This window comes from Carassius carassius, chromosome 17 (genome assembly GCF_963082965.1).
Source record: "Carassius carassius chromosome 17, fCarCar2.1, whole genome shotgun sequence".
In the NCBI taxonomy this organism is placed as follows: domain Eukaryota; kingdom Metazoa; phylum Chordata; class Actinopteri; order Cypriniformes; family Cyprinidae; genus Carassius; species Carassius carassius.
The window spans coordinates 21,579,927-21,607,060 of NC_081771.1; the positions used below are offsets into that span (position 1 = coordinate 21,579,927).

The following is a 27,134-nucleotide window of genomic DNA, read 5'->3' on the forward strand; positions in this document are numbered from 1 at the left end:
GTGGTTCTGAATGTTAGTTTCACACAGGCAGATCTAAACCCTCTTAAATTAGAATCATGTTTGCCATTCATTTAGTCTGTTAAACTAAAATGACAATATTATCATATTTTGTAAGTGCTATGGAGTAATAAGTGAATACAATAAAATCACACTCACATAGTCCACTATATAAGGAAGATAAGGATATACAGCATATATTTAGTTATGCATATATCGGTTTGGGGAAAGGTGTCCCGTATTTATTGTGATATAATCTGTCTATGATTTTGCTGTTTCATTACTCCCTTTACGAAAAGATGTATTCTTGAAGTTCATTTTTAATAAGTAAACTTTGTTCAACTATATTTTCCAAGTATGTACTGTACTAATTTCAATGTACAAGTAGTATACAGTACTTGTAAGTGTACTATTTCAATACTTGGGAAATGTAGGGCCTTATAAGAAGGCAGCAGTACTTTGTTATAGATACTGAACTTAATAGGTAGCCAGTTTATAGATGATAAAACCGGGTTTTTATGACGTGGAGTATGATTTTCAAAAGATAAAGTGAACCAACTTGAAAGCCAATATAAATCTTTCAAATATGGTCACAATTAAAGTTTATTTAATCAGACTATAGAAAGCAGACAGAAAAGAAAGTTTTTCAGTTTTTTTTAGTTAGCCTAGTTGTTGCATATGTTACAATAACATTTTTAATGTTGTAGACTTTCATTTTCTGTTAAATGTCAGCACAAAATGTACGAGTTGTTTTGAATTTTACGAATTATGGATTGAACTCCTAGCCTAGGCTTTATGTTTTATATGTTGTTGAATATGGTTGTTTAATAATGTGTTAATATATTAATATGTTAAATATGTTAAGATACACACACACACACACACACAAATTAAGGTTTTATAATTTCTAATTAAGATACAAGATCATTTTTTTTGATAAATCAAAGATGGCCCAGCCTGGAGTGCATGCTCTCAGAATGTTTATTGGTATAAATATTCCAAATAACACATTACATTAACTCAAAAAAAAAAAAAAAAGTTAACAAAGTTAATAAAGTTATTTTTTTTAATTGTTTGCTTACATGTCAGGCTGTTTACTGCTAGGTTCTGCCAACTTATTTTTAATAGTACAAGCTGGCATGTAGGCCTAGTTGAAAAAGTTACAATGTTAACAAAAAGACAGACAGACAGGCAGACTCAGTCTGGCACGTGACACGATCACAACCAATAGGAGCGCGTGCATGACCCCAGTGACCTTGTGACGACCTCGGTCATGCACGGGCCAGGTGCATTCCTGTCTGGAATCTTTAGACGATTCTCCTATAAATAGATCGGTGTGATGATGGGGGACACACACCTGACTCAAGACGGATACGATGCAGTCCCCTTCTTTGACCGAATGCGAGAAGAGCCTCCCCGCAGCTGACGGCTGCTTCATCATGTGGCGCGACTATATGGATCTCCGCGCGACTCTGTCGCAGCTCCTGGAGCATCGGGATGAAGCACGCGCCTCCGCTGAGGACGGGACACCCGCGGAGGGTCCGATGAGAGCCGGCTCCACCAGCAGCGCCTCCAGCACCTCCGCCTCCTCCAGCCGTGACCTGCGCACCCCGCGAGACATCTGCAGATTATGCAGACAAAACGGAGAGACGGCGCTGGTTTACACGAGTCACAGGCTGAAGGCACGAGACGGACGGATCCTCTGCCCGATCCTGAGGAGCTACGTGTGCCCGTTCTGCTCCGCCACCGGGGACTGGGCGCACACGCGCCACTACTGTCCGCGGAGAAACACACCGGGGACCAGCAACATGTGAATCAATGCACTCGCGCACTTCTGTTCACCTAAAGACTGTAAGCCTGTGTTCGAAGTAGCCTATGTTGTGAAAATATGTTCAGAAAAAAGTTGTTTGCATGGTAAAGTTTGAAACGCGTTTTATGGTTGCTTTCAAAATAAAAATATTTTTCTAGTGCACCAAAACCAACTTTTTACTTGTGTCATTTAAATTGCATTTAAATGCGTTCCTTGCTGTTATGGGTTGACATTTACTTGACAGTCATCTAATAATAATTTATCCAAATCAGTAGCTATTTCGGATAATCAATCTAATCACTTTTAACGTGTGAAAAAAAAAACTACAAAATAAAAACCTGCTGAATGTAAAAGACATTTTACTATTATAGGTTTACAATTGATACAAATTGAACAGGTTTGGGTTTAACATGATGCAAATAAGCAGGTTGTTTAATAAAATAATTGTCTCTTGATTTCATCGGTCAATTTAATAAATGTTTTTTATTTTCAAATATTTGACTAATTTTTAATTTAAAACATGAGATTTATTTCATATTAAAGAAGGAAATTCTAATCTCCGAAGTAACTCTGGAACGTTACTAGGAGATGGTTCGCGGAATATTATAACTTTTTAGAATGTTAGATTTTTTTAATGAGTTTAAATGATTTTAAAAATAAAAGTATTAATGCCGATTACACTTACCCCCGTAGGTGGCGCTATAAACCATCGACATATAAATACCTAGACGCCTCATTGGCTGCTCGACCGCACGTCAACGTCGCCGCCATATTGGAGCGGGCAACTCTCATTACTCTCACATCAGGACAGAAGAAAACATACCTGACTCATCTGCAGCTTGGGCATCTAAAAACCGTCACACGATAATAAAAACAGATCTCGGGGTATTATCTTTCACAAGTAAGACTCAGCTGTTCTTTCTCGATGTGTTTTGGTCATTTTTAACATTATGTTGACAGCTTATTTAACCACCAGTGTCAGACTATTAATAATAGCGACATTGCTAACGTAGTTAGCAGTAAAAGCTGAGACTTTATAAAAATTCAAAGTTTAAATGAATTCTTATTTACGTTTATATCATAAACTAAATGGTGTTATGAGCACAATATGTACAGTGAGCACTTTGACTGTCTAGAATAGTGATGGAGCTAAAGCATCACTACTGTTACTTATTTACAAAGATGAAGTGGTAACACTTTAGAATCATGGTCCATTAATGTTAGTTAATCCATTAATTAACATGAACAAACAATGAACAATACATTTATTTACTGTATTTTTTCATCTTTGTTAATGTTAATGAAAATACAGTTTTTCATTGTTAGTTTATGCTAATTCAGAGTGCATTAACTAATGTTAACAAGCACAACATTTGATTTAAATAATGCATTAGTAAATGTGGAAATTAACATAAACTAAGATTAATAAATGCTGTAGAAGTATTGTTCTTGCTTAGATCATGTTAACTAAAGTAGTTAACTAACATTAACTAATGGAACATTATTCTAAAGTGTTACCGATTAAGTTTAGCATCACTTAATTTTAAGGATTTCATAGCTTTTCATAAAACTGTGAACTGATTCTATGTATTTTATTATAATTTTTTCTTCCCTTTTAGCCATTTGCAAACAGGACAAGGACAGCCTTGAAGGGGTGATAAAACACGATTTCACTTTTTTAACTTTAGCTAGTGTGTAATGTTCCTGTTTCCGCATAAACAACATCTGCAAAGTTAAAATGTTCAAAGTTTTAAGCAAAGGGAGATATTTGCTTTTAAAGAAATCCATTTCTAAGGACTACAGCAAACGGCCGATAGGGACTACACGACATTCCTCCAGGGTTGCTGACGTCACTAAGCCCAAAACCCCTCCTCCGAGAATAATAAATTAGGGGGGGGGGGCGGGGCCATTTTATATTGCTGGGGAGATTGAGAAGAGTTGGTCCACTTTGTTCAGCCTTCCTAGGGACGGGGAAGTTAGGGATCAATGGTTAAAATTTATTTTTAACTCGGTCCCTCAAAATTGGAGCAGTTCCAACTTTAAAAACAGAAGCTGTTTACGGGCCACAACCTGTAAGTATGACTTATTTTTCGTCGATGTGTTTTACTGTAATAGTTTGTATTGCTTATTGTACATTGTATCAAGGAAGTGAACAAATAACAACGCTGTTTGGCTCAGCAAACCAGTTTGTTAAATGCTCATTCATGCATTCGACAAACCCCTAACGTTAACGTTACAAACTTTTTTTTCTTAATCTCAACAGCGAACTTGGAATTAGTGTATATTATTATTTGATTAGAGCGTTTATGTATTGTTTATCTACATGTTTGTTTATCTGCAGGCATGCTAAACATGGTTCTGTGTTTGATTTGGCTACTATAGTAAATCCAATGTTTAGTGTTCGTTTTGGGTTAATAGTTATAGCGACAGATAGTTTGCTATAAGCGTTCTAAAAATACAAAAATAACGATTCCATTCATTACCGATTACTATAGATCTTCACTCTTTAATCAAAAAAATCCCTTTGAGGACTAATATAATTTGTTAGAACAATTATATGAAATTCTTGCTTATGAAGCTTATTTTTTGTGGTCCAATGATTATTATCCAGTAATTAATTTTTTCCTACTATTTTACATGACACATGTATGTTTTAAGCTGTAATTTGATCATTGATTACATATTGTCATTATTTCTTACAGACAACATCTCAGCAGGGTTCGAATTCCCAAGAGCTCCCCACTACATCTACACTTCATGAAGTTGGATATCAGTCAGACCCTATAGAGACCGAAACTGTAGCCACAGAGATAAAGGCAAAGATGCGATCAGTGGGCACACAACTTTCAATGGGTACATTGAGCAGTTTCCACTTAAGGAGCAAAGGTATGAAATACAGACATTAAATGTGTTTGTGTTACTTTATCATATGCAGTTCTAGTACATATTGTCTTTTTTTATTATAATTGTTATACCGGCTACTGAAACTTATGTGTATTAGAAAGTGGCTTATGTTTCTCACTGTAAAAAAAATTGTAATAGCATGACAGATGGTTATGAGTAATTGTATTTTTTACTTTTTTTTTGTACTTGTAGGCATTCAGGCAACATATTATGGTCATGATGTGGGCACCCAAACAACTGACATGTTTCCCTTATGTGCAGCAGTCTTCAACACCAGTAAGGGGCTCAGTCTTCAGGCCCAGTAAGAGACCTCGTCTGGTGTTAGATGAGAAAGAAGAATCAGAATTAAATGTTGAACCCACTGATTCCACATATAACCCAGATTCTGTTGTTACTGAAGAATCAGAATTGGCGTAAGATATAAATACATATTTACACACTTTTTACCAAAACATTTGTGTTTAAAAAAATATATAAAACATGAAAGCAACTTCCTAATATTTATTCTTTTTATATTGCCTTAGGATAGATCCACAGCCCGACCAAAGCGATAACAAATACATTGTTTTTGAAAGCTGTCTTCGAGAGCTGTTTGTGTCCTGTCCAATTTGTAAAACAAAGTGTGTTGTCCAGAGCAGACGAAGGGGGACTTTTGTTGCATTCACCCAGCTTTGTGAAAAGTGTAACTACTACAGACAGTGGCAGAGCCAGCCCATTGTAGGGAGTACCCCACTTGGAAACCTGCTATTGTCTACTGCAACGTATTTTACCGGTGGATCTTTTAAACAACTAGAGAAGGTATTACAACTACAATAAAATTCACAAAAAAATACTGTTTCAGTATGTATGTACTGTATGATTTCTATGATTTCTATGTTAATAGATTTTCAAGGCCATGAAGCTCCAGATGATGCATTTCGTAACTTTTAGGATTCATGCCAGGAATTTCATTGAGCCTACCATAATACACAAGTGGAACCAAGATCAACTGAATCTTATAAGACAGCTGCAAGAGGGAGGAAATGTTGCTGTGGCTGGAGATATGCGTGCTGACATGCCAGGTACGTTTACAGTATATTCAAAAAAAATCACGCCGTTTATTTTATAGTCTTTGAGTTTTTCCTAAAATATTATGATACTGATGTTCTCAGTAATGTTCTATATATGATAATGATGTTTAAAATAGGACACTCAGCAAAATTTGGCAACTACACCATTATGCACATGGAAACCAACAAAATTCTGCATCTTCAACTAGTTCAGGTTAGTAATTAAGCATTTAAAAAAATTGTTACATTTTCTTTTATCTGTTATTGTTTATACTCTACTCTGTTTATACATTTGAAATGTTGTGTACCCAACAACATAGCAATGAAGTTGGTGGAAGTTATCATATGGAAAAGGAGGGATTGAAGCCTTGTCTCGATAAGCTCGAGTCTAATGGTTTAGCTGTTGACTACATCGTCACCGATCGCCATCCGCAGATTCAGAAGTACCTGAGGGACCGCAATATCACTCAGTTCTATGACGTGTGGCACTTTGAGAAAGGTAATTATTTATCTTTGTATTATTAATTGATTCTTATTCAGTTAATTGTTCAACCTAACATGTACATTTTTATTTTTGTGTTAATTTGATTATCTTGAAATAATGATTGTACAACCAAGCTTTTACTTTGTACAGGTTTATCTAAGAAACTTGACAAACTTTCAAAAATGAAGGACTGTGAGGTGCTGAAAAAATGGTTGCACAGCATCAGAAACCATGTTTACTGGGCCAGAAAATGTGGCGAAGTGGACTTCACTGCAGAACCACATCCAAAATGTACATGTTCATGAGAACCACCTCTTCCCCAAGTGTGAACACCCAGACAAAGTTTCCAGGGATCCAAAAAAATGGATCCAACCAGGTATGACTGTATAGAGAGACAGATGACAATAAAATGACAGTAAACTAGTAAAATTCTGAGATTTTCTTCATATTTTATCTGTTTGGTTACAGGATCAATAGCGCTCCATAAAGTGGAAAAGCTATTATACAACAAGAGAGTTCTCAAGGATATAGAAAAGCTCAGCCACAACTTTCAGACGTCATCACTGGAGGCTTTCCACAGTCTGATTTTGCGTTTTGCCCCAAAGAACGTGATTTTCCCTTTCATAGGAATGTTGTGCAGGTAATAATCTTTGACATATTCAGTAATATTTATAAGCATTGTTTCTAACAATTGTTATGGAAATGTTTTTTTTAATTCATTATTTTATTAATATTAATGATCTTTCCCTATAATAAATAATGTTCTTTCCTAATAAGGAAGAAAAAGGTTAAATAGGTTAGGAGCCTTGCCTGTGGCCCTACAGTATGTTATCTATGTTATGAGTAGCAGAGATATAAAGAGTTATAAAGCCTCCCATCTTGGCCAGAACTCTCACATTCTCTTGACTGACTGTGCGACTGTGAGCCTTTCTTGCAAGAAAGAAACCATTATAATCATTGATTGAACATTTGTCTCTTATTCTGAATTGTTTGTTTATTTGTCACAACACAGTCTACTAATCTTTTCATATTTTATGGATTGTGCACTGATTACAGGCTGTATCTTGCAGCAATGCACTATAATGAAAATGCTAACCGTGAGCAGGCAACAACAACTGAAGGACAGGCTGTGTATAAGATCGTTTTTCCAAAGTCCAAAAAAGGGGAATGCACAGCAAAGCCAGTGAAAATAGAACCAACATACAGTAAGTTTGTTTTATTAACAATAATATAAAAAAAAGCTATAATAAAACAAATATAAGCTTACAAAAAATATTTATAAATATTACACAAATGTTAATTATAAAACAAAGGTAGATTATTTATCAGTAATTATGTAAAACCATAGAGTGACTCAGTATTCTGTTTTTTACAGACTATGTGGATGACCTTATGAGCCTTCTGTTACATAAAGTCTTTGTGGACCCCAAGCCATATGCAGAAGAGCTGCATGCAATCCCCATTCCACCTCCTCTGTCATCACAGTATGAAAAACCTTCCAAAGAAGAGGTGATTGCCCAGCGTGTGTCACGATTCAGTCGAGGGGTGGCCGGAACCCAACATACTGTCCCGCTGGATCAGGTAACTGTAGACGGATCCGGTTAACAACACATGAGGGGATGACAACCCACACACTATGTCCTAGGTAGCCCCAGCACCAGCTGACAAAGCTGCGATAGGCCAGATAACGGAAACGCCTATGGCAGGAATAGAAAACCTCAATATTGTGTATAAAACCAGTGGTATATTGGAAACATGTATATGTGATATGAAAATATGTTTGATAAAAATGTATATTTTGATTAGTTTTTGTCTTTGAATAAAATGTCTTGTGTAAATATATATATATATTGTATCTATTGTCTTTTATTTATGTTCTTTTACACAACATAATTTCATTAAATTTAATAAATACTTACTCCTCTTCATTTCTGCGTCTCACTGGTCCATAGTCGGCTCTGTAAATATTATTGATATTTTGCAAAGTATACGGATTTAAGCAGTTTGGTTCAAAACCTGGATGCTCAACCATACATTTAGGAGGGTCTGGAACCTCCATCATTCGTTTTACAACCTAAACAGTAATGTAAGACAATGAGAACATACTGTACAATTAACCTATGTTCATCTTTTAAATATGAAAAAAGAATTATACAGAACTATTAACACGTTATGCATAATTTTGGTACTAGCTTATTACACTACCTTCTGTATTTCTTTGCAGCAGATGTTTTCCTCTTCAATTGGCATTTTTGCACAGTTATTACATGTACACCTAATAAAATATATTTTTTAAATAAAAAAGGTTCTTGAATACACTTTTGTTAATAGACAAACACTTATTATTGTTATAAATTAAACATCAACTATTATAATTAGTACAATTAAATTACAGCGTATCTTAAAAAAAGTATTAGATATCAACAACAAAAAACATACCATTCTGAAACGTCATTTAAACGCCGTTCTTGAACAGGTTCTGCTCGTTCTTCTTCACTAAAATTTTCTGGGTCCGATTCAGGCTCAAATTGGTATGGTTTTATTGACGCCATTGTTTCTAATACCACCAAAGCACAGACGACTGGTAAAGGTAAGGGGCGTGACGTTACCGAAAAACGTGCTCTAGGCGGTAAGCGAATCACAACACACTGGGCCAGCTAACCAATCTGAGCCCATTACTATTTTTGTGGGACTATACCTCCCTAGAGTAGTGTTGTGTTTGTACTAAACCCAGAGCAACCCTGAATGAATGGCCAGATTGACCCTGCTCATATTCCAAACCCCCCCCCCCCCCCTCTGTTTCTCTGTGTAAAGATAATTTTTACAACAATATAATTTAATATAAATAATATAATTACCTTATTAAATGTTTCTGTAGTTTTTGTCAAATATTTGGAGGTGGATGTGCACACTGGTGGTGTTTGAGGAGATTCATCCTTCTATGTAAAGTGCTTTGAGTGCCCAGAAAAGCGCTATATTAAATGTAAGGAATTATTAGTTATTAATAATTAAATATAACCAGTTTCCTCAGTCGATCACAATACTATAGACTGCATTTAAAAAGCTTTGCACAGGCTGTTTAATGCTGATCATGTACTGCGTGTGTCTTTACACAAAAACTACATGTAAATAGCCTAGAAATGAAAAACACAGGAACTCATAGTGAGTCCAGCTGCAATATCATTAATGAAATCATTGTGATGTTTTTATAATGATTATTAATTTTGATTAATATAAAGTTTTTTGAGGGGAGCATCTCATATTCTGGTCTGTGATAAACATAACTATACTTTGAGATTTTGTTGTACAAGGTAAACTTCACACACTCACACCCAAACATTCATATGTGTTAACATACATGGAAAAATAAACCACTGTTTCAAAATGTGTGTTTTCTGCAGGAGTGTGTGTAATGTGCATTATAGAACAAAATGTCAAGCATCGTCGAGTCTTTTACATTATTTGACTCATTAATTGAATAAAATAGAAAAAATCTTGAGGGAAGCGGTGAAGAATTAATCTTTATTTGTCAGGTTTTGTCTTCACAACTAAACCACTCTATTCCCAGAGAGAGACAGAACTGAAAAATGAAATAAAATGTGTTTCTTGAGGATTTCTCAGAGGAGAAATGCAAAATGGTTAAAATCTCTTAAAAATATATGCTGAATGATAAAGACCCTTTATTAATAATTTACTTGGGGGAAAATGGGCAAACCTAAATATAAGTACATAAACCGGTCAATCGTAAAACTAATCGACAGATTAATCGATTATCAAAATAATAGTTAGTTGCAACCCTAATGTTTTCTCTCTCTCTGGTTATGTGAGGTCAGTGGAGGCCCGTGTCTTGAGTCTAAAAGCAGCAGCAGTGTTGTGGGAAAGGCCACGCAGAGGTCTGACCCCTTCCAGCTGTCGGCTGGCTCAGTAAACAAACACACACACTGTCTGTAGGGACCCTTGGTATGGCCTTTCATCTGTAATCTTTCACACTTAAAACCACACCACTGCGTGATTAGTAGCAAATAGGAGTCATGTTTAGATGTGTAATAACACTCCACTTTATCAAACTCCTCTTCATCATAGCTCTATCAGATCCTGCAGCAAAAGAAAACTGCATGATGCATCTGTTGCGGTCACTACCAGACCCAAATCACATCACATTCCTCACTCTACTGGAACACCTGAAGAGGTAAGAGCATTTCACGCACTCATGTTTAACTTGCATTTTTACCTTTTCAAAAACATAATTTAGTAGGATTTATTTATCATTCTTAATGGGTACCAACAAAATTGTAATTGTAATTACAATAGTATAATTTGTAATTATACTAGTTTTAACCCACATGTGGTGTTCAAAACCCTATAACACCTGTGGTGTTCCCGGTCAAAAATGACCGGCCCATAAAAAAAAAGCTTATAAATCACTCATTATACCATATTTTCACCCAATCTTGGATTCAATCTTTTTGTCAACATGTTCTCTTTCAATTAGGACTGGTTTTATATTTTGATTTGCATCTGAATAATCATAGGCCTCATTTATTTGAGAGTAGGCATTTCATTTTTTGAGTATTTTTTTTTTTTAATTTTTGAATAATTTTGGAAATATTAAATAAAATCTGAAGAAAATTGGTATTGTTGATCACACTAGTCTACTCTAATGTTTCACCAGGAATTTTGTTTTGAAACTTTTGTTTTGTAAAAAATATGGCACACTTGTGGTGTTCCCAGTCAAAAATGACCGTCCTATAAAATATAGCTTATAAATCACTCTCATTGTACCATATTTTCACCCAATCTTGGATTCAATCTTTTTGTCAACTTGTTCTCTTTCAATTAGGACTGGTTTTGCATTTAATTTTCAAACTATGTAATTGTAGGAGTCATTTATCTGAGCTTATGCACCTCAGTTTTGGAGTGAAAAAAGCATTATTTGTTAATAATTTTGTCAATATTGTGAGAAAGGTGAAAAAAAAGTTTCACTGTTGATCACACTAGCCTACTTTAATGTTTAACCAGGAAATTTTTTTAAAAATGCTTTCATTTTGTACAAAATGGCACGAAGTCACACTTGTGATGTTCCCGGTCAAAAATTGCCGGCCATTGAAAGTGAATGTAAAAGATTACAAAACACAGGGCTTGTATTTTGAAATGCTTTAATTTTCAGAAAAGGGGTGCACAGTAACACTTGTGCTGTTCCCTGACAAATCTGACCATTGTGACATACAAAAAATAAGCACATTAACGCTGTCATATAGAGAACACAAATCAAACACTGTTCATTTTCTTTCATTTTTCCAAATTATGAACTAACCAAAATAAGAAACTGTGACGGTCTCTGTGTGAACTCATGCAAGTGACTAACAAAAGCATTTTTAAATATGCCTGTACTATCACATGATGTATATTTGTAAATATTGTCTAGTTCTGTGTGAGTATGGAAGCATATGGGTAGCATTATTCAATTTGGAATGTAATATGCAAAATGACAATGCAATATGTAAAATGGCAATGCATTTCTGTATTTACATTTACATTTTCCAATACATTTGTGCAACGTAAATTATCATTTAAATGTTATTTTTCTTAAATGCATTAACACTCACAGTCAAGACACTTACGATTGCATTTTTATTCAATGTCCCACAATGAATGTATCAAAATTCAATGTGCACATTGAAAATGCATTCCGAGCCGATCACGTCTCCGCCCCCTCCCAACACGTCAATCACTGCGTGAACAAGGCGGGGCTTGCAGAAGGTCAGAGACTCAAATCTCAAGAAGAGGATTCAAGTGAGAGAACATGGACAAGACAGTTGGCCCGTGTACGTTTTGATCATTTCGGTTTATGGCTTCAATATTTCATTCGCACTTGTGGGCGGAGCTGAAGCGCTCCTTTCATCTGATTGGTCGAATCGCTCAACCTTCAGCTCTGTCTTTTCATTCTTTCAGGCAGAAATAAGAGTCAGTGCGAGTGAAGCACTGTAATGTCTGAAACTACACTCACTGTTAAATAGCATAATATTTTAATCAGATGTAGCTGGGCACATAATGTGGTCAACATTGGAACAACTGTGGGTTTTTTTTTTTTTTTATATGCTCTGACATGTGTAAACATATCCAAATGCAATATCTTAGGTGTTTCTTCTGTGATCTTTATCTTCTGTGATCTCTGACATAATCAATGGGTCCGTATACGTTTGCATTCATTCCTTTTTTAAACCACAAATTAAAAATGGAAAATGTGGTTTTATTTTAACAATGATTAATAAAATACCAGCTAATTTCCCTTAAACAATATTATTTAAAAATTAAAAAATAGTATAAATTATATTGTTGAATTGAACTTGAACTAAGCAACTGTTTTCATGTCATTATACATATTTATATTAAATAAAAAATCTATGAATTTTTTTAATTAAATCAAAATTCTATGAATTTAGACATAGCCTATACATACTGTAGTGGATGAGCTTGATCACTTTTCCTCTTTTAATGACAGCAAGGAGTGTTGTGGATGCACAATACATATATTTGAAATGCTACTAATCCCTGAACATAATCAACTTGCCAATGTAAGGGTGTAAACAAAAGAGCCCCGACGACAGAGCGTCAGTAGCTGCCTGATGGAAATCTCCAGAAGTGTGTGTACACCGGACGTAGCGAGTCCCCATAGCGACCACCCCTCCCCCAAGTATTTTATTCATGTGATAGCAAAAATAAATATTCAGCATCATTACTCCAGTCTTCAGAATGATTCATTAATAAAAAATAAAAATAATAATCCCCTTTGATTGATAGTGCTTACCTTCTAATTTAGTTAGATTATCACAATAAATTGATTTGGACATTAAAAGGGACAGGCCATGTTTATTGAAGTAAATTTATTCTGTCTTCTGCTTTTTCAGAAAACAACGAATTCCTGTACTGAAAAAACAGGCAATGCTTTCATTGTGGAGCTGAGACGATGCCTGAGTCATGAGAACTTTATTCATCGTGGAGGCGTTACAGTGGTACAAGACAACCGATGACCTGAGTAACTTTCTGGTTAATGTGGCAGGATTTTGGAGCACTTCATGCTTCCATCTGCTGAAAAGCTTTATGGAGATGAAGATTTCGTTTTTCAGCACGACCTGGCACCTGCTCACAGTGCCAAAACCACTGGTAAATGGTTTACTGACCATGGTATTACTGTGCTCAATTGGCCTGCCAACTCTCCTGACCTGAACCCCATAGAGAATCTGTGGGATATTGTGAAAAGAAAGTTGAGAGACGCAAGACCCAACACTCTGGATGAGCTTAAGGCCGCTATCGAAGCATCCTGGGCCTCCATAACACCTCAGCAGTGCCACAGGCTGATTGCCTCCATGCCACGCCGCATTGAAGCAGTCATTTCTGCAAAAGGATTCCCGACCAAGTATTGAGTGCATAACTGAACATAATTATTTGAAGGTTGCCTTTTTTTGTATTAAAAACACTTTTCTTTTATTGGTCGGATGAAATATGCAAATTTTTTGAGACAGGCATTTTGGGTTTTCATGAGCTGTATGCCAAAATCATCAGTATTAAAACAATAAAAGGCCTGAAATATTTCAGGTCTTTTAATGAATCTAAAATATATGAAAGTTTAATTTTTATCATTACATTATGGAAAATAATGAACTTTATCACATATTTGCTAATTTTTTGAGAAGGACCTGTATAAGTCACTAAATGACTAATGACCGAAATATATTGCAGATATGCTCACTGAATATAAACAGACCACTCAGATCATTAGGATCGAGTCAGTTAGAAATACCAAGGGTTCACACAAAACAAGGGGAGTCCTCCTTTAGTTACTATGCCACCCGCAGCTGGAATCAGCTTCCAGAAGAGATCAGATGTGCTAAAATACTAGTCACATTTAAATCTAGACTTAAAACTCATCTGTTTAACTGTGCATTTATTGAATGAGCACTGTGCAATGTCTGAACCGATTGCACTGTATTTTACATTTTCACCGTTTTTTTTTGTGTGTAAAATAATTTTCTATTTGTTTTTAAATTCCTTTTAAATAAGTCAATTTTAAAATCATTTTCAAAGTTTTAAAATTACTTGTTTATTTTTCTTCATGTTTATTTTACTTTCTTTTATGTAAAGCACTTACCATTGTGTACGAAATGTGTTATATAAATAAACTTGCCTTGCCTTGCATTTTAAATGGTGGAGTGACCTTTAAAAAAAAAACGGTGGTTAGTATGGTCAGGCTCATTGCCAGCGGTAAGCGGTAAAAATTTTGTCAAAACTAAGATTTTCCCATGTTCCAGTTTACTGTGAGAGGTGCTATAGACTTACTCTTTTTCTTTCAAAGTTTTCAAAGTAATTGGTTTAATAACATATACAGGACAGAAATAAAACAGCAGCAAATATACAAAAGGTTTTTGTAAAATAAGTGCTTTTCAAAAATGGTAAATTTACAGTACCACTCATCCTTTCGATCAATCTTTAATGGCAAAGTTAACAAAAGGTTACAAAAAACATTACATAAAATATTCAGTCAAACAGCTTTGGATTGCCCTATTATTCCTTCTTGCCTACTGAGCAATCAGAGCAAATATTCAAAGTCTTTTTAATTGGGAGCTTCATTTAAAGAGGATGAAGACAGACAAAAAAAAAAAAACCTGCTCCCATGAAAAGAAAACACTTCAAAGCAAATTATTTTTGTGTTTATGCTGATTCATGAATGGTGCTATTATTCCAGTCCCAACTTTAAACATATAAAACGTATTTGAACATAGTATGCAAATAACCAGGCAATGAAGTGAATTCTAGCATTTATGCACTTATGAACCATCAACGTGCCTCTTGCGCCGCAGCTCGGGGGTGGGGGGGTCCTTAATCCTCTACTCCTCCAAACATGTTTGCCAGCTTTTTAAAGCGTGGACCCCACTCATTGAGGAAGTCGTAGTTTAGGTCGTGTCCTGAGCTGTAAGAGTTGAGGGAGCTGAGTGAACCTGCATCTGAGCCTCCTCCTTCATAGTTAAACTTCAGGAGGGAGTCATGGAGGGTTGCTGTTGAGTCGTTATCCGCAGCCTTCAGATTCTGTGGTACAAAGTTGTTTATTCCAATATTTACGCCTTGTTATAAAAAGATATAACAAACACAGACTTTAAGCATTTCCCTTACATCATCAATGAACATCCCAATCCCAATGGCTGGTCGAGGCCTATACTGAGGTGCTGGCAGTAAAGTGGGTGCCACACCATTTCGGAACAGTTCAGGTCTGTTGTCCAAAGCAAGATGCAACACCCTCAGATCATAACCCTGTGCAGAAAGGGTGTAAGATGTGGACGAACAGCAAAGAAGAAAACCAACTACTACATCGAGGTATTGTCACTAATGGAGTTTGGGTTTCTTGGCGCTGTCGCCTCTTGCTTGCTTAGTTGGGGACAATTCATTTACAGCGATATTGTTGACTTCATTGCACAGATACTATTTAAACTGAACTGAGTTGATAACATCACTGAATTTCACAAAGCTTAAAAAATGCTTATATTGCAAAAAGATGTCAAGAAAAAGACAGATCTGTACATGATACTTAAAACACTGCAGGCAGGATTTGACTGAAATATCTTCTTTTTTTTTTTTTTTTTTTTTTTATAAAGTAGCATCAAATAACAGGTTGCTTGACTGTCAATATTTTGTTTTAAATTTAACCAAACACTTTGAATTCAGCCATAACAAACTGATAAATTTATTCAAGTTAAAACCACCTGATCATCTTCTCCACCACCTTCCACATCATAATAGTAGATATTGTCTCTTCCATCACCTTCAGGATGAAATGGTTCTTTTTTGGTACCGCATTTCTTCCTCAGTAAAAAAAAATGAAGACAAACGAGCACTGTGGTACAAGAAACGACAAAACTTACTGGAATATTAGCAAACATTAAAATTGAGTAGTAGTAAGGAATTAAACTGAAAAGTCAATTTCTGCAGTATAGTTTATATACAGCAACTGTCTATATGCACTATGGTGGCCATATGCGTCATTCATATGGGACACGTCCCTGCCAGGATTTTATTATTCCTTAAAATAGCCAGGTTAAGGTTGTTTGCAATGTGCAGGTCGATCATTGTGTGACATTCATGAGAGCTATAGAGAGCAGAGGAGATGGCTCCTTATGCTTTTGAATCACTCTCGCACCTACTTTGGTGTCATTTTTGATCAGTGCGCAGCTACTCTTCAAGTCAAACGACTTAACAAACGTGTACATATTTGCATCACTTTGATCATTCCCTGTAGGTCTCACCTTCTCACGTGCAGCCCCATGATTGGTTGATTGTGTTCAATACCTGCATGTTATTGGTCAAAATGCTTTGGATGCTTTAGGCAATATTACAATCATGGCCAGGACGTATCCCATATGAACGGCGAATATGGCCACCCTAATATGTACACAACACCTGGAAGACCAACTACGATTGTAAAATTATCAGTATACAGAGCATAAATTTGCTGTATGCCCACTGCATTGAGTATGACAACCTAGTAAACCAGCAACAATAAATTTCTTTAGCCTCATTTAATTTGATTGCCAAGTGTTAGGACTCATAATGCATGAGAGAAACTACATACACAGCAAAGCCAAGATTCCTCCCAGGATCCCAAGAACTCCAGATGACATCTCTGCTAACCGTTTGTCAGTACACTGGACTTGATCTCCTAAGCAGTCACATACAGTTGCTTGAATGGAGCTGTCCTGATACAGTTTATGTTGATCAAACACTCTCAGGACTACATTGTATGCTCCCTGCTCCAATTGAGACTTAAGATGCAGAAAAACACCTGATGCTAAAATGGGAACATTATAATATTTAGACATGTAGCCACTACCAACCAGCCAGAAATGTTAATGTGAAACAGTTAGTTTAATTTCTTAGAAACCACTCACATGTGTCATTCACTGAGGTGGACCAGTTTTTACTGGTTTCTCCTTGGGTCTCAACGATAAAGGGTGCAGCATGAGGAGGTCCATCTTTGTCCTTTAAAGAGAGAAGAACTGGGGCTGATCCACGGTTGCAAACTGTTATATTCCTTTCATTAATAACAGGAGCGTTGTCATTTACATCTTCCAATTCAATTATCATAGTTCCTGTGCCAGTTGCTGGAGATTTTGCTGCACACAAGTCAAAAATATTAGAAAAAAAAGTATATGCTGCATGAATGCCTTCTACCTAGAAACACAAATTACCGTCATCATCCACAGCAAAAATGATAGCTCTGTATTTTCCATCTTTGACATAAGCAGATTCTCTATCCATAAGGGTTCTGACTTTAATCACTCCAGTCTCTGGAGACACACTGAGCCAGTCAGCAGGATCATTGCCCATTTTATACCTAGAAGAAACAAAAACTGGTTTGACCTCATATGGAGATTTAAAAATGTGAAGTTTAAAGGGATCCTATTATGCTTTTTCACTTTTTCAACTTTTGTTAGTCTGTAATGTTGCTGTTTGAGCATAAAAAACATCTGCAAAGTTACAAAGATCAAACTCCAGAGGGATATTTTATTTAACAGAAATAATTTTTAAAAAACTACTACAAATGACTCATTTGGACTACAACACATTTATTTTTTTGAATGGGACGAGACCTGGTTGAGCTCCAATAGAGAAAGAAATGAGTGTTATCACCATGCTGGAGACACGCTAGCCTTCCCAAGAAAGACAAGCTTAGAGTGGTTACAATAATCTGGTTTTAAATAGCGCTCAAATTGATTTGATTTTGACATTATATTTACACTGAAGCTCGCAGGTGACTATGGCTAGCTAGTTTTTGACCTGGCGCCAAGTGTTGTCAATCACAATACACTTGCTTCTTGAATGATTTTTGGCTTAAAGGTTCCATCCCACCTTTCCAAGAGCTTTGAGGATGTGTTCAAAATCGAACAGAAGAACAAAATCTTGGTTCACCTTGAAAATATTTATCAGCATTAGACACTTACACATGCACTTAAAGCAACATTCAATCATTTTAAATATTACTTACTAATCCTTTGGTGTCTAGAAACCTTGGAAAGGTTTTTAGAATATTTGTTGTTGTATCAGCATTGTGAACAAGTTCCTGGCGATAGCGAAATGTCGGTCTCATCTTTTCAAAAATGGTTTCTTCAACTCCTGTATGAGCAAGAAGTGAAATGGCCTCCACAAGAGCATCTCCCTCAAGCTGATGTTCTAAGCTAATGTCTCTCCTGATGTTTGGACCTCCTTTTTCAGAGCTAGGCTTATTCTTTCTTTCAGTGTGACGAGAGTTGTTTCTTTGAACGGTTTTTAAACGCCAAGCAAGATAACCACTTCCACTTGCTGCATCATAAAAGTGCTCCTGTAAATGTTGGGGGGAAAACAGGACCATTTTACATTCATACATCTAAATCTATAGCAGGTGAAATGACAGTCACATAAGATCATGTGAACTTTAGCGATAAAGATTCCACTTATCAATCAATTCCTTCAAGTAAAAACATTTGATAATTTTATGGAAAAGTCTTACATATCCCTTCTTGGAAAATAGGTCTTTCAATGACGGAAACAAAGACACAATTCCAATGGCATACTGCTCTCTCTGCTTCTGGGTTGGAATCCTCCTACCAAAAATAAAAGGTACATATATGGGATGGGACAGCACGTACCATGTTTTTCGGACTATAAATCGCATCAATCCAAAAATACATCATGACAAGGAAAAAAACATAAGTCGCACTGGACTATAAGTCACATTTATTTAGAACCAAGAGAAAAAATTACCGTCTACAGCGACGAGAGGGCACTCAATGCTGCTCCGTGCTCCTGTAACCTCGATTACCGTTTTCGGCTACATATTTTACCACCTGCAGTTTGTAATCTGCAGAATAGGATTTTCTTTTTGGGGGTATTTTGTTTGCATTCAGTCTTTCTCAGTTGTCTTTAAGTAAATATATTTCAGTTTACAGTTTTCAGTTGTTTTCAGTGTAGACTACAGGAGCACTGAGCAGCATAGTGTGCCATCTCGCGGCTGTAGACGGTAATGTTTTCTCTTGGTTCATGTCAAATTAATTTAGATAAATAAGTCGCACCTTACTATAAGTCGCAGGACCAGCCAAACTATGAAAAAATACGGTAAGTGACAGCTATGCATACAAAAAAAAAACAGTCTTACATTTAGATTATAGATTTAGGTCTCTGTCTTAATCATTAGCTGAAAAAAAAAACACATATTACAGTCAATTATCTTAAATGTGAAAATGTAGCTTACCCAACACCTCGCTGTCATGTGCCCCACCAGTATGTTAACAAGCGCTCTTCTCATTTCATTTGACAAAGTATCGGTGGCCTTGTACTCTTCAAGAATTTAATCTCCTTTTGATTTCTCTTTTAAGGCAGCAAGCACCATCTATGTTAAAACAATAAAAGAATAGTTTGCTCATATCATTCTTAGGCCTGTCACGATATATATACTTTTTGGTGCAACATATTGTCCCAGAAATCAATTGCGATAAATTATATTACTGACTTTTTTCATCAGTAAGTCTATATTAGAATGTTTATACAAATATTACATAAGCACAATGTGGAAGAAATGGCATCACAGACAAACACAGATAACACAATGTTCAACTTTAACTGTAACAGTATTTTAAATTGTTATAAGAGGTATTTTTTCCTTGCATGTCAGTAATTTGTAAATAACATGTTTCAAAACATCTTTTATTGTATTTAGGGCATGTATAACGATATTTGGCAGTACAAAATTGATGGTGATATTTTATATCTTTCAATTAATTAACAAGACTGTAATTAATGACTGTAATTTTCCCAGTTTGGGAACATTTCGGCTTTCAACCCAATGAAAAGGGCGAGCCAGGCAATATAGATGAGCCGATATGCAAAATTTGCTGCAAAAAGGTTCCTGTGACGCGGCAATACATCTATTAGTACAAGCCATGTTAAGCGTTTTTGATGGTAAGCGTTTTAGAGTGTCCCCTGCAGGGGTGCTGCACAAGATCCCGGGCCCTGTGCATAGGCAGTCCTATTGGCCCCCCCCAACCCCCCCTCCTTGAAAATATATATTCCAGACTTTTCAAGGGCCCTCTTTTCCTTTGGGGCCCTGGTAATCAGTACTGGTTTTACCCCCAGTCCGACGCCCCTGGTCCCCTGTCATCCAGCGCAGCTGCTGAAGCATCAGGTCGCGGAACATCAAAATGAACAGCTGAGACCGTCCCCTGCCGACAGTTAGGAGTAGCTGAAGCCTTTGCGAAACCTGAAATCCACATATCGCGCTACTGAGCCACCCATAATAACCGCAGGGGAAATTTATTAAACGCGACAGCCCTAACTGCAGCCGCAGCCATCATTACCAAGCGCGAACCGTTGACTCTGACAGTGAATGAGAGTATGAGACGAAGCGAACGCACAGGCAGTGTGACATCCGTGTAAACATAGATGACATCACAGTTTTTTTTTTTTAATTAAGGAAAATAGCCTTCGTTTGTATGTAGGCTTAGGAAATGTATATATTTACAATACTTAAATATAATTAATAGTATTTTATTGCTTTTGTATTAGTTGTTTAAAAGAGTAAAAAAAAAAATTGGTCGGTCTTAACGCAAATTTACATTTGGCAAGTCGGTCGGACTAAAAGCAATTAGTCGGTCCTAAATTGACAGGGTCGGTCGGGTTACGGCAAGAATTTTTTGAAGCATCGAAAATACATTTTGGTACAAAAATAGCAAAAACGACGACTTTATTCAGCATTGTCTTCTCTTCCGTGTCTGTTGTGAGAGAGAGTTCAAAACAAAGCAGTCTGGATATCCGGTTTGCGAAACGAATCATTCAGTTCACCAAATCAAACTGAATCGTTTTAAACGGTTCGCATCTCTAATACGCATTAATCCACAAATGACTTAAGCTGTTAACTTTTTTAATGTGGCTGACACTCCCTCTGAGCTCAAATAAAAATCAAGCGCAGGCTGATGCAACAGCAGACTAATGAGGGCGCACGCCGAAACGGGTGTGGCCTAGCCCTATAAAGGGAGCTCGAAAAGGCTGACTCATCTGATTTTTCATCTCTTCAGTGAAGCTCACGCATCGTTGGATCACGAGAGAAAGCAAGCGTCGTCAGATAGCATCTCAGCGGGACGAGCCATTCCTGAAGCTGCTGGCCTACGCCGCCTTCCACTGCCGTTCCTGCTGCGCGTTCCGGCGCCTATATCCTTTTTATATCCTCGTGTGTGTTCGCCCTGCGACACACACACGTAAAAGAGCTGTGTCTTTTTAAAGATGCCCTCGTGCGGCTCGTGCAGAGCCCCGCTCAGCGAAGGAGACTGTCACGTCATCTGTGTCTCCTGCCTGGGTGAGGATCATGCAGCGCTCGCGCTCGCTGACGGAGGCTGCCCTCACTGCGAGCTACTGCCGATGGTGACTCTGAGGACTCGCCTGGCATTCTTCTCCGAGCCTGCCTCCTCCGCTGCGCCACAGCGCCGTAAAAAGCGCCGCTCCCAGCGAATTCTGGAACCGTCTCCAGCTCAACAGAGCTCGTCGGTTCTCCCTGCTTCACCGGCCTCCCCCGCTATCTGCTGCCGTGTCTTCCGAGGAAGTGGATCTCAGGGCCGCGGCGGGGGAAGAGGACACGTGCTCTCTGCTAGCTTCGGGCAGTGAGGGTTGGACGAGCTTCGGGTATCTCGCGCCTTCTGCTCAGAAGCCCAGCAGACGGGCTGATATCGAGAAGGAGCTGATGCGAGTGCTCACGCTGGCCGCGACGAGCCTCGGCCTCGAGTGGTCTGCACCAGCGCCCCCCTCTCGTTCCCGGCTGGATGGTAGCTTTCTTCCGGATGAGCGTACTTCTCCTAGCTCAAAGCCCGCCCCGTTTCTTCCTGAGCTTCATGAAAAGGTGGCGAAAGCTTGGAACGCTCCATACTCAGCGCGAACTCGTTCGTCTGTTTCGCCAGCATTCTCCGCACTGGATGATGGTAAAAACAGAGGCTACCAGTCACTTCCGCCGGTGGAACAGGCGATAGCGACGCACCTTTGCCCGCCCTCTGCTGGACATCGGACGAAAGCGGTGTTGCCATCGAAAGCCTGCCGGATTACATCATCTCTGCTCGCGCGGATCTTTTCTGGTGCTGGGCAGGCTGCGTCTGTGTTACACACCATGGCCACGCTGCAGATTTGCCAGGGTGATCTCCTCCGTAAGCTGGATGAGATGGGAACTGAAGCTATCTGTTTCACGGATTTGAGGAGTGCTTTGGAACTCTCTCTCCGCGCTACTAAGTCCGCTGCACAGGCCATTGGACGAGTTATGTCTTCCGCTACTGTGGCTGAGAGGCATCTATGGCTGACGCTATCAGACATGGCAGAGTCTGAGCGCACTGCGTTCCTCGACGCCCCGCTGACTCCCGCCGGCCTCTTCGGATCGTCTGTCAACGAGTTTGTTGAGAGATTCGTCGAGGACCAGAAAGCGTCGCAAGCTTTCAAGCACTTCCTCCCGAAGCGCTCCGGTTCTGCAGTGAGTCGTGCTAGACCGGCCCCGCAAAGCTCTCAGCCACGGCCCCCGCCTCCTGCTGCTTCATCGTAACAGCGTCAGCAACGCAGCTCGAGACCCCGTTCTCGCTCTACCAGCCGTCGCCCCGCGCCGCGGGGACCACGGCAGAGGATTACGGTGAGGCCGGAAGCACCGAGGTCATCCTAGCACTCCTAGGAAAGCGCCGGTGTATGAGTTCCGCTGTGGCCGAGCTCTCACCCAAGCGCACAGCTGTTTCAGTTCCAGGAATTGTGACTGTCTCAGCGTTTTCTGCAACGCACAAGCCTGTACAGTTGCCTGCTTGCCTGCACACAAAAGCCGTTAACACGGCTACCCAGATATTTCCCGAAAAGAGTGTAATTTCTGGTGTCCCGGCCACGGCCGATGGTGCTATAAATGTAGTGACGATGCCCACTGCTCAGTGCCCATCTCCACATATAAGCACAGCCCTTCACACAGGGCTCGCGCCCATAAGAGCGACTCAGGTCGATCACGCGCACTACATAGTAAACGTGCCCACTCCTCAGTGGCCACAAACACCATGTCACACAAGGCGTGTGGTTTCTGTAAAAACGAAACCCGTGCACGTGCGTTCTGCCCAGGCAGACAGCGAGTCGAAAGCAGTAAATGTGCACGCTTACAGCCCACAGTTACTCACAGACAGCACGAGTCCCACACTACCCGCTCAGCCCTCCCTCACTCGGTTAAGCACCGTGGCGGGGTCGAGGAAGAGCAATCTGCCCGCTGTGATCAGCGCGCTCCCCGCCTCAAATGTCACAGGCATAACGCCCATGTTACAGCACATCGAAGCGCTGCCGTTGCCCAGCCAACAAAGCGCGCTTCGCATCCAACCCTTAGCCATTCATGCAGATGCATGGTCAGCGCTTCCAGGGTTTCGGATTGGGTGCTAGACATTATAAAGAGAGGCTACTCGCTACAGTTTTTTCGACGCACTCCGCGCTTTTTAGCGCACGTCGAAACTACAGTCAAAACAGAAGTAGCACACCTACTTCAGACCGAAATATCAAAACTGTTGAGCAAAGGGGCTGTGGAGCCTATATCTCAAGCTCAAAGTGAAGGGGGGCTGTACAGCAGATATTTTCTAGTGCCCAAGAAAGACGGGGGTCTCATTTTACTTGATCACCTCGAGAAACTCGGTCTCAGTGTCAACTGGACAAAGAGTTTGCTGAACCCCAGTCAGACGATACTTTTTGGGTATAGCTCTGGACTCACGCTCCATGACGGCGCGGCTGTCGCCACAGCGCGCGTTGGGCATTCAGCGCTAAGCGAGCTCTCTCCACTGCGGCGCGACCTTCTCACTCAGAGAATTTCAGAAGATGCTAGGTCTCATGGCCTCAGCATCTCCAGTTCTTCAGTTGGGCCTGCTCCGCATGCGCCCCTTGCAGTTCTGGCTGAAAGCGCGAGTACCGCGCAGAGCGTGGATATCCGGTCAGTTGCGTCTCAAGGTCAATCAGAGCTGTGTTACAGCCTTGAAACCCTGGACAGCGAACGACTGGTACCAATCAGGTGTAAGCCTGGGGACTTCCTCGAAAGTGAAAATGGTGTCGACGGACGCCTCCACTTCGGGATGGGGAGCGCTGCTCGAGGGCAGACCGTTCTTTGGTCTGTGGTCAGAACGGGAAAAGCTCCAACATATCAACTGTCTGGAAATCCTCGCAGTAGAGAACGCGCTGACGCGCTTTTGCCCCGAATCAAGGGCCACTACGTCTTAGTCCGTTCGGACAACATGTCTGTGGTGTCCTACATAAATCGCCAGGGCGGTCTCAGGTCCCGAAACCTGTACAGGTTGGCAGAACGCCTCCTGGTTTGGGCTCAGCGCAACTTGCGCTCGCTGAGAGCAGTTCATGTGCCCGGGCTACAGAATCTGGCTCCAGACAGACTGTCCAGAGGCAATGTTCCCACGGGCGAATGGTCTCTACACTCACAGACTGTCCAGCTGCTGTGGGAGAGATTTGGCAGGGCGGAAGTGGACCTCTTCGCGTCCCACGAAAACTCACTGCCCCGCGTTCTTTTCCAAGAACGAAAGCGCGCTGTCACAAAGGTGGCCGTGCTGCCCGCTCTATGCTTTTCCCCCTGTCTCCCTCCTTCCGCAGGTGATAGAACGGGTGAGGGAAACAAGATGCTCAGTACTGCTTGTAGTACCACTTTGGAAGAACCAACCATGGTTTCCAGATTTGATGCAGTTAGCAGACACTGCCCCGTGGCCAGTGCCGTTGCGGAGGGACCTCCTCTCGCAGGCCAGGGGCTTGATTTGGCACCCTCAACCGGAGTTGTGGTCCCTCCATGTGTGGGCGTTCAACGGTTACCCGCTGATCTCTCAGTGGGAGTGCTAAATACTATCACTCAGGCTAGAGCTCCGTCGACTCGACGGCTATATGCCTCGAAGTGGTCAGTATTCTCCAGCTGGTGCACAGCTCGGGGACGTTCACCCCTTAGTTGTGAGGTGACGAAGGTTCTCTCCTTCCTACAGGAGCTGTTGGATAAGGGCAGAGCCCCCTCCACGCTCAAAGTTTACGTGGCGGCTATCGCAGCGTTTTCTGAGACAACGCTCGGTCAGTCAATAGGAAGGAACGATTTGGTCATCCGCTTCCTTAGAGGAGCTAGGAGGCTGAATCCTCCCAGACCTCCGTCAGTCCCTGTATGGGACCTCTCGATGGTTTTGGTGGCCATGAAAGGTTCCCCTTTCGAGCCTTTCCGAACGATTAGCCTCAAACATCTGTCATTCAAGACAGTGTTCTTGTTTGCTCTCGCTTCAGTGAAGCGTGTGGGTGACCTGCACGCGCTCTCGGTGAGCCCGACGTGCTTGGAGTTTGGGCCTAATGACTCAAGGGTCATACTCAAACCTAGGCACGTTTATTTGCCGAAATCCCTCAACACACCGTTTCGGGCTCAGGTTATTTCCCTGTCTGCCCTGTCGGTGTCAGAAGAGGATGGAGACTCAAGTCTTCTTTGCCCCGTTAGGGCTTTAAGAGCTTATGTGTCTCGCTCTGCTGTCTTCAGACAGACTGGCGTCGCCTCGTTGTGGGCGTGGTCTAGTGCGATTTCCTTACAGGATATATGTATGGCGGCAGGATGGGCCTCGCCGTCTACATTTATCAGGTTCTATAACCTGGAGGTTCCCGCCTTGCAAGCAAAGCTGTTGTCGGTATAGTTGAATCAGGGTCCTGATTGGAACTCTGAGATCGCAAGCGCTATGCGCTGCCGACTGTTATATGGGCAGTATTGCGTAAGACCCACATTACCACATTGGTCAGGCCTTGCCTTGATTATGTGATGTCATTTTGCCGCGTCTACGGACGCTGCTAGATATGGGACGGACGGAGGGTTCACGATTCACTCTGGTTTGCTTCGGCGATGAAATAAATCAGGTGAGTCAGCCTTTTCGAGCTCCCTTTATAGGGCTAGGCCACACCCGTTTCGGCGGGAAGTAGCATGGAGGGCGCGAGCGTGCACTCGATAGGCTTGTGCAGTTGCCGCAGAGCAGCCAATGAGCGAGCGAGCCGTCTCGCCTATGGCTGTGTGCTGCTGCAAATGTAATTTACAATAATTCAAAATTAAGGCTAATTTTTTGCTTCAGTGTATCGTGAAAAGAGACTTTTCCCGTAGCGTCTTAGCTAAGACGCAGTACTCGTTCCCTCTTCTAGAGAGAACCGAGGTTACGTTAGTAACGGAGTACGTTATAACACCCAGAGAAAACACTAAAACAGAAGTTAAGGGTCAAGAGCCCAACTAAAGCAAACACTGATCTCTAACATGGTTATGTTACGTCCCCCTCTGTGTCTAGGGGTGACAAGGGGAGTAACATATGCTATTTAAGAAAAATTAACAATTTTGTCGGTGAACCTGCAAACAAAATAGTGAGAGAGAGTTGACTATCTGTAATCCCAGCACTCACACTCATGGAAACTCTTCAAGATTTTATTTACAATGTGAAGTCTTTGTACAACATTAAAGGTAAGGGGAAATTAGAGGTTAAACAATATGGATAATTCAAAAAGAAAGAATAAGACGCTTGTAGCTTCAGGAGGGGGTTAAGGCCAAAATAACAAAAAAAAAAGGGGATGCTAACTGAAACAAAGTAATCTAACTTACCTAGCAAAGAAAACATCAAAATCAACAACATGTCTCTTCCCTGACTTCCTCACTGTTCCACAAAACCAGGAGAAAAGCATACGTTGATAAAATAAAAGTGGCACCCACCTCCTTACTGCATCTGCAGGCAGAAGAAAAAAAAAAGAAACAAATTTCTAATCACTACAGCCAGTACAACAGGCTGTCTTGAAGATACACTACAGGCCCTGATCACACAATAGCAATCAAATACAACAG

At 40.0% G+C, this 27,134-nt stretch overlaps 4 protein-coding genes across 4 annotated transcripts; 3 read left to right on the top strand and 1 right to left on the bottom strand.

Moving 5' to 3' along the window:
- Positions 1 to 1,373: 1,373 nt before the first annotated feature.
- On the top strand, positions 1,374 to 1,888 carry LOC132160569 (nanos homolog 1-like). Its single transcript, XM_059570219.1, has one exon. The coding sequence runs from the start codon at positions 1,374 to 1,376 to the stop codon at positions 1,809 to 1,811; it is 438 nt and encodes a 145-aa protein (XP_059426202.1). The 3' UTR covers positions 1,812 to 1,888.
- Positions 1,889 to 4,729: 2,841 nt separating this feature from the next.
- On the top strand, positions 4,730 to 6,124 carry LOC132091003 (uncharacterized). Its single transcript, XM_059497793.1, has 4 exons — positions 4,730 to 5,124; positions 5,236 to 5,509; positions 5,595 to 5,772; positions 6,081 to 6,124. Exons 1-4 carry the CDS (start codon positions 4,922 to 4,924, stop codon positions 6,122 to 6,124), a joined length of 699 nt encoding a protein of 232 aa, XP_059353776.1. The 5' UTR covers positions 4,730 to 4,921.
- Positions 6,125 to 6,475: 351 nt separating this feature from the next.
- LOC132091005 (uncharacterized) lies at positions 6,476 to 7,864 on the top strand. The gene is made up of 5 exons (XM_059497794.1): positions 6,476 to 6,620; positions 6,713 to 6,884; positions 7,301 to 7,358; positions 7,416 to 7,449; positions 7,620 to 7,864. Exons 1-5 carry the CDS (start codon positions 6,476 to 6,478, stop codon positions 7,847 to 7,849), a joined length of 639 nt encoding a protein of 212 aa, XP_059353777.1. The 3' UTR covers positions 7,850 to 7,864.
- A 7,257-nt stretch (positions 7,865 to 15,121) lies between these two features.
- LOC132091006 (B-cadherin-like) lies at positions 15,122 to 17,843 on the bottom strand. The gene is made up of 7 exons (XM_059497795.1): positions 17,833 to 17,843; positions 17,482 to 17,627; positions 17,182 to 17,406; positions 16,866 to 17,081; positions 16,000 to 16,130; positions 15,413 to 15,550; positions 15,122 to 15,328 (listed from the first exon to the last, which is right to left on the bottom strand). Exons 1-7 carry the CDS (start codon positions 17,841 to 17,843, stop codon positions 15,122 to 15,124), a joined length of 1,074 nt encoding a protein of 357 aa, XP_059353778.1.
- Between the last annotated feature and the right edge of the window lie 9,291 nt (positions 17,844 to 27,134).

Coding starts and splice junctions, on each gene's coding strand:
- LOC132160569 (XM_059570219.1), top strand. CDS start 1,374: ATGCAGTCCCCTTCTTTGACCGAATGCGAGAAGAGCCTCCCCGCAGCT.
- LOC132091003 (XM_059497793.1), top strand. CDS start 4,922: ATGGTCATGATGTGGGCACCCAAACAACTGACATGTTTCCCTTATGTG. Junction 5,510..5,594: donor CTTTTAAACAACTAGAGAAG/GTATTACAACTA, acceptor CTATGTTAATAG/ATTTTCAAGGCCATGAAGCT. Junction 5,773..6,080: donor TATGCGTGCTGACATGCCAG/GTACGTTTACAG, acceptor CCAACAACATAG/CAATGAAGTTGGTGGAAGTT.
- LOC132091005 (XM_059497794.1), top strand. CDS start 6,476: ATGTTTACTGGGCCAGAAAATGTGGCGAAGTGGACTTCACTGCAGAAC. Junction 6,621..6,712: donor AAAAAAATGGATCCAACCAG/GTATGACTGTAT, acceptor GTTTGGTTACAG/GATCAATAGCGCTCCATAAA. Junction 6,885..7,300: donor TTCATAGGAATGTTGTGCAG/GTAATAATCTTT, acceptor CACTGATTACAG/GCTGTATCTTGCAGCAATGC.
- LOC132091006 (XM_059497795.1), bottom strand. Junction 17,407..17,481: donor TTTTGCTGTGGATGATGACG/GTAATTTGTGTT, acceptor ACTTGTGTGCAG/CAAAATCTCCAGCAACTGGC. Junction 16,131..16,865: donor AGGAATCTTGGCTTTGCTGT/GTATGTAGTTTC, acceptor CTTGTACCACAG/TGCTCGTTTGTCTTCATTTT.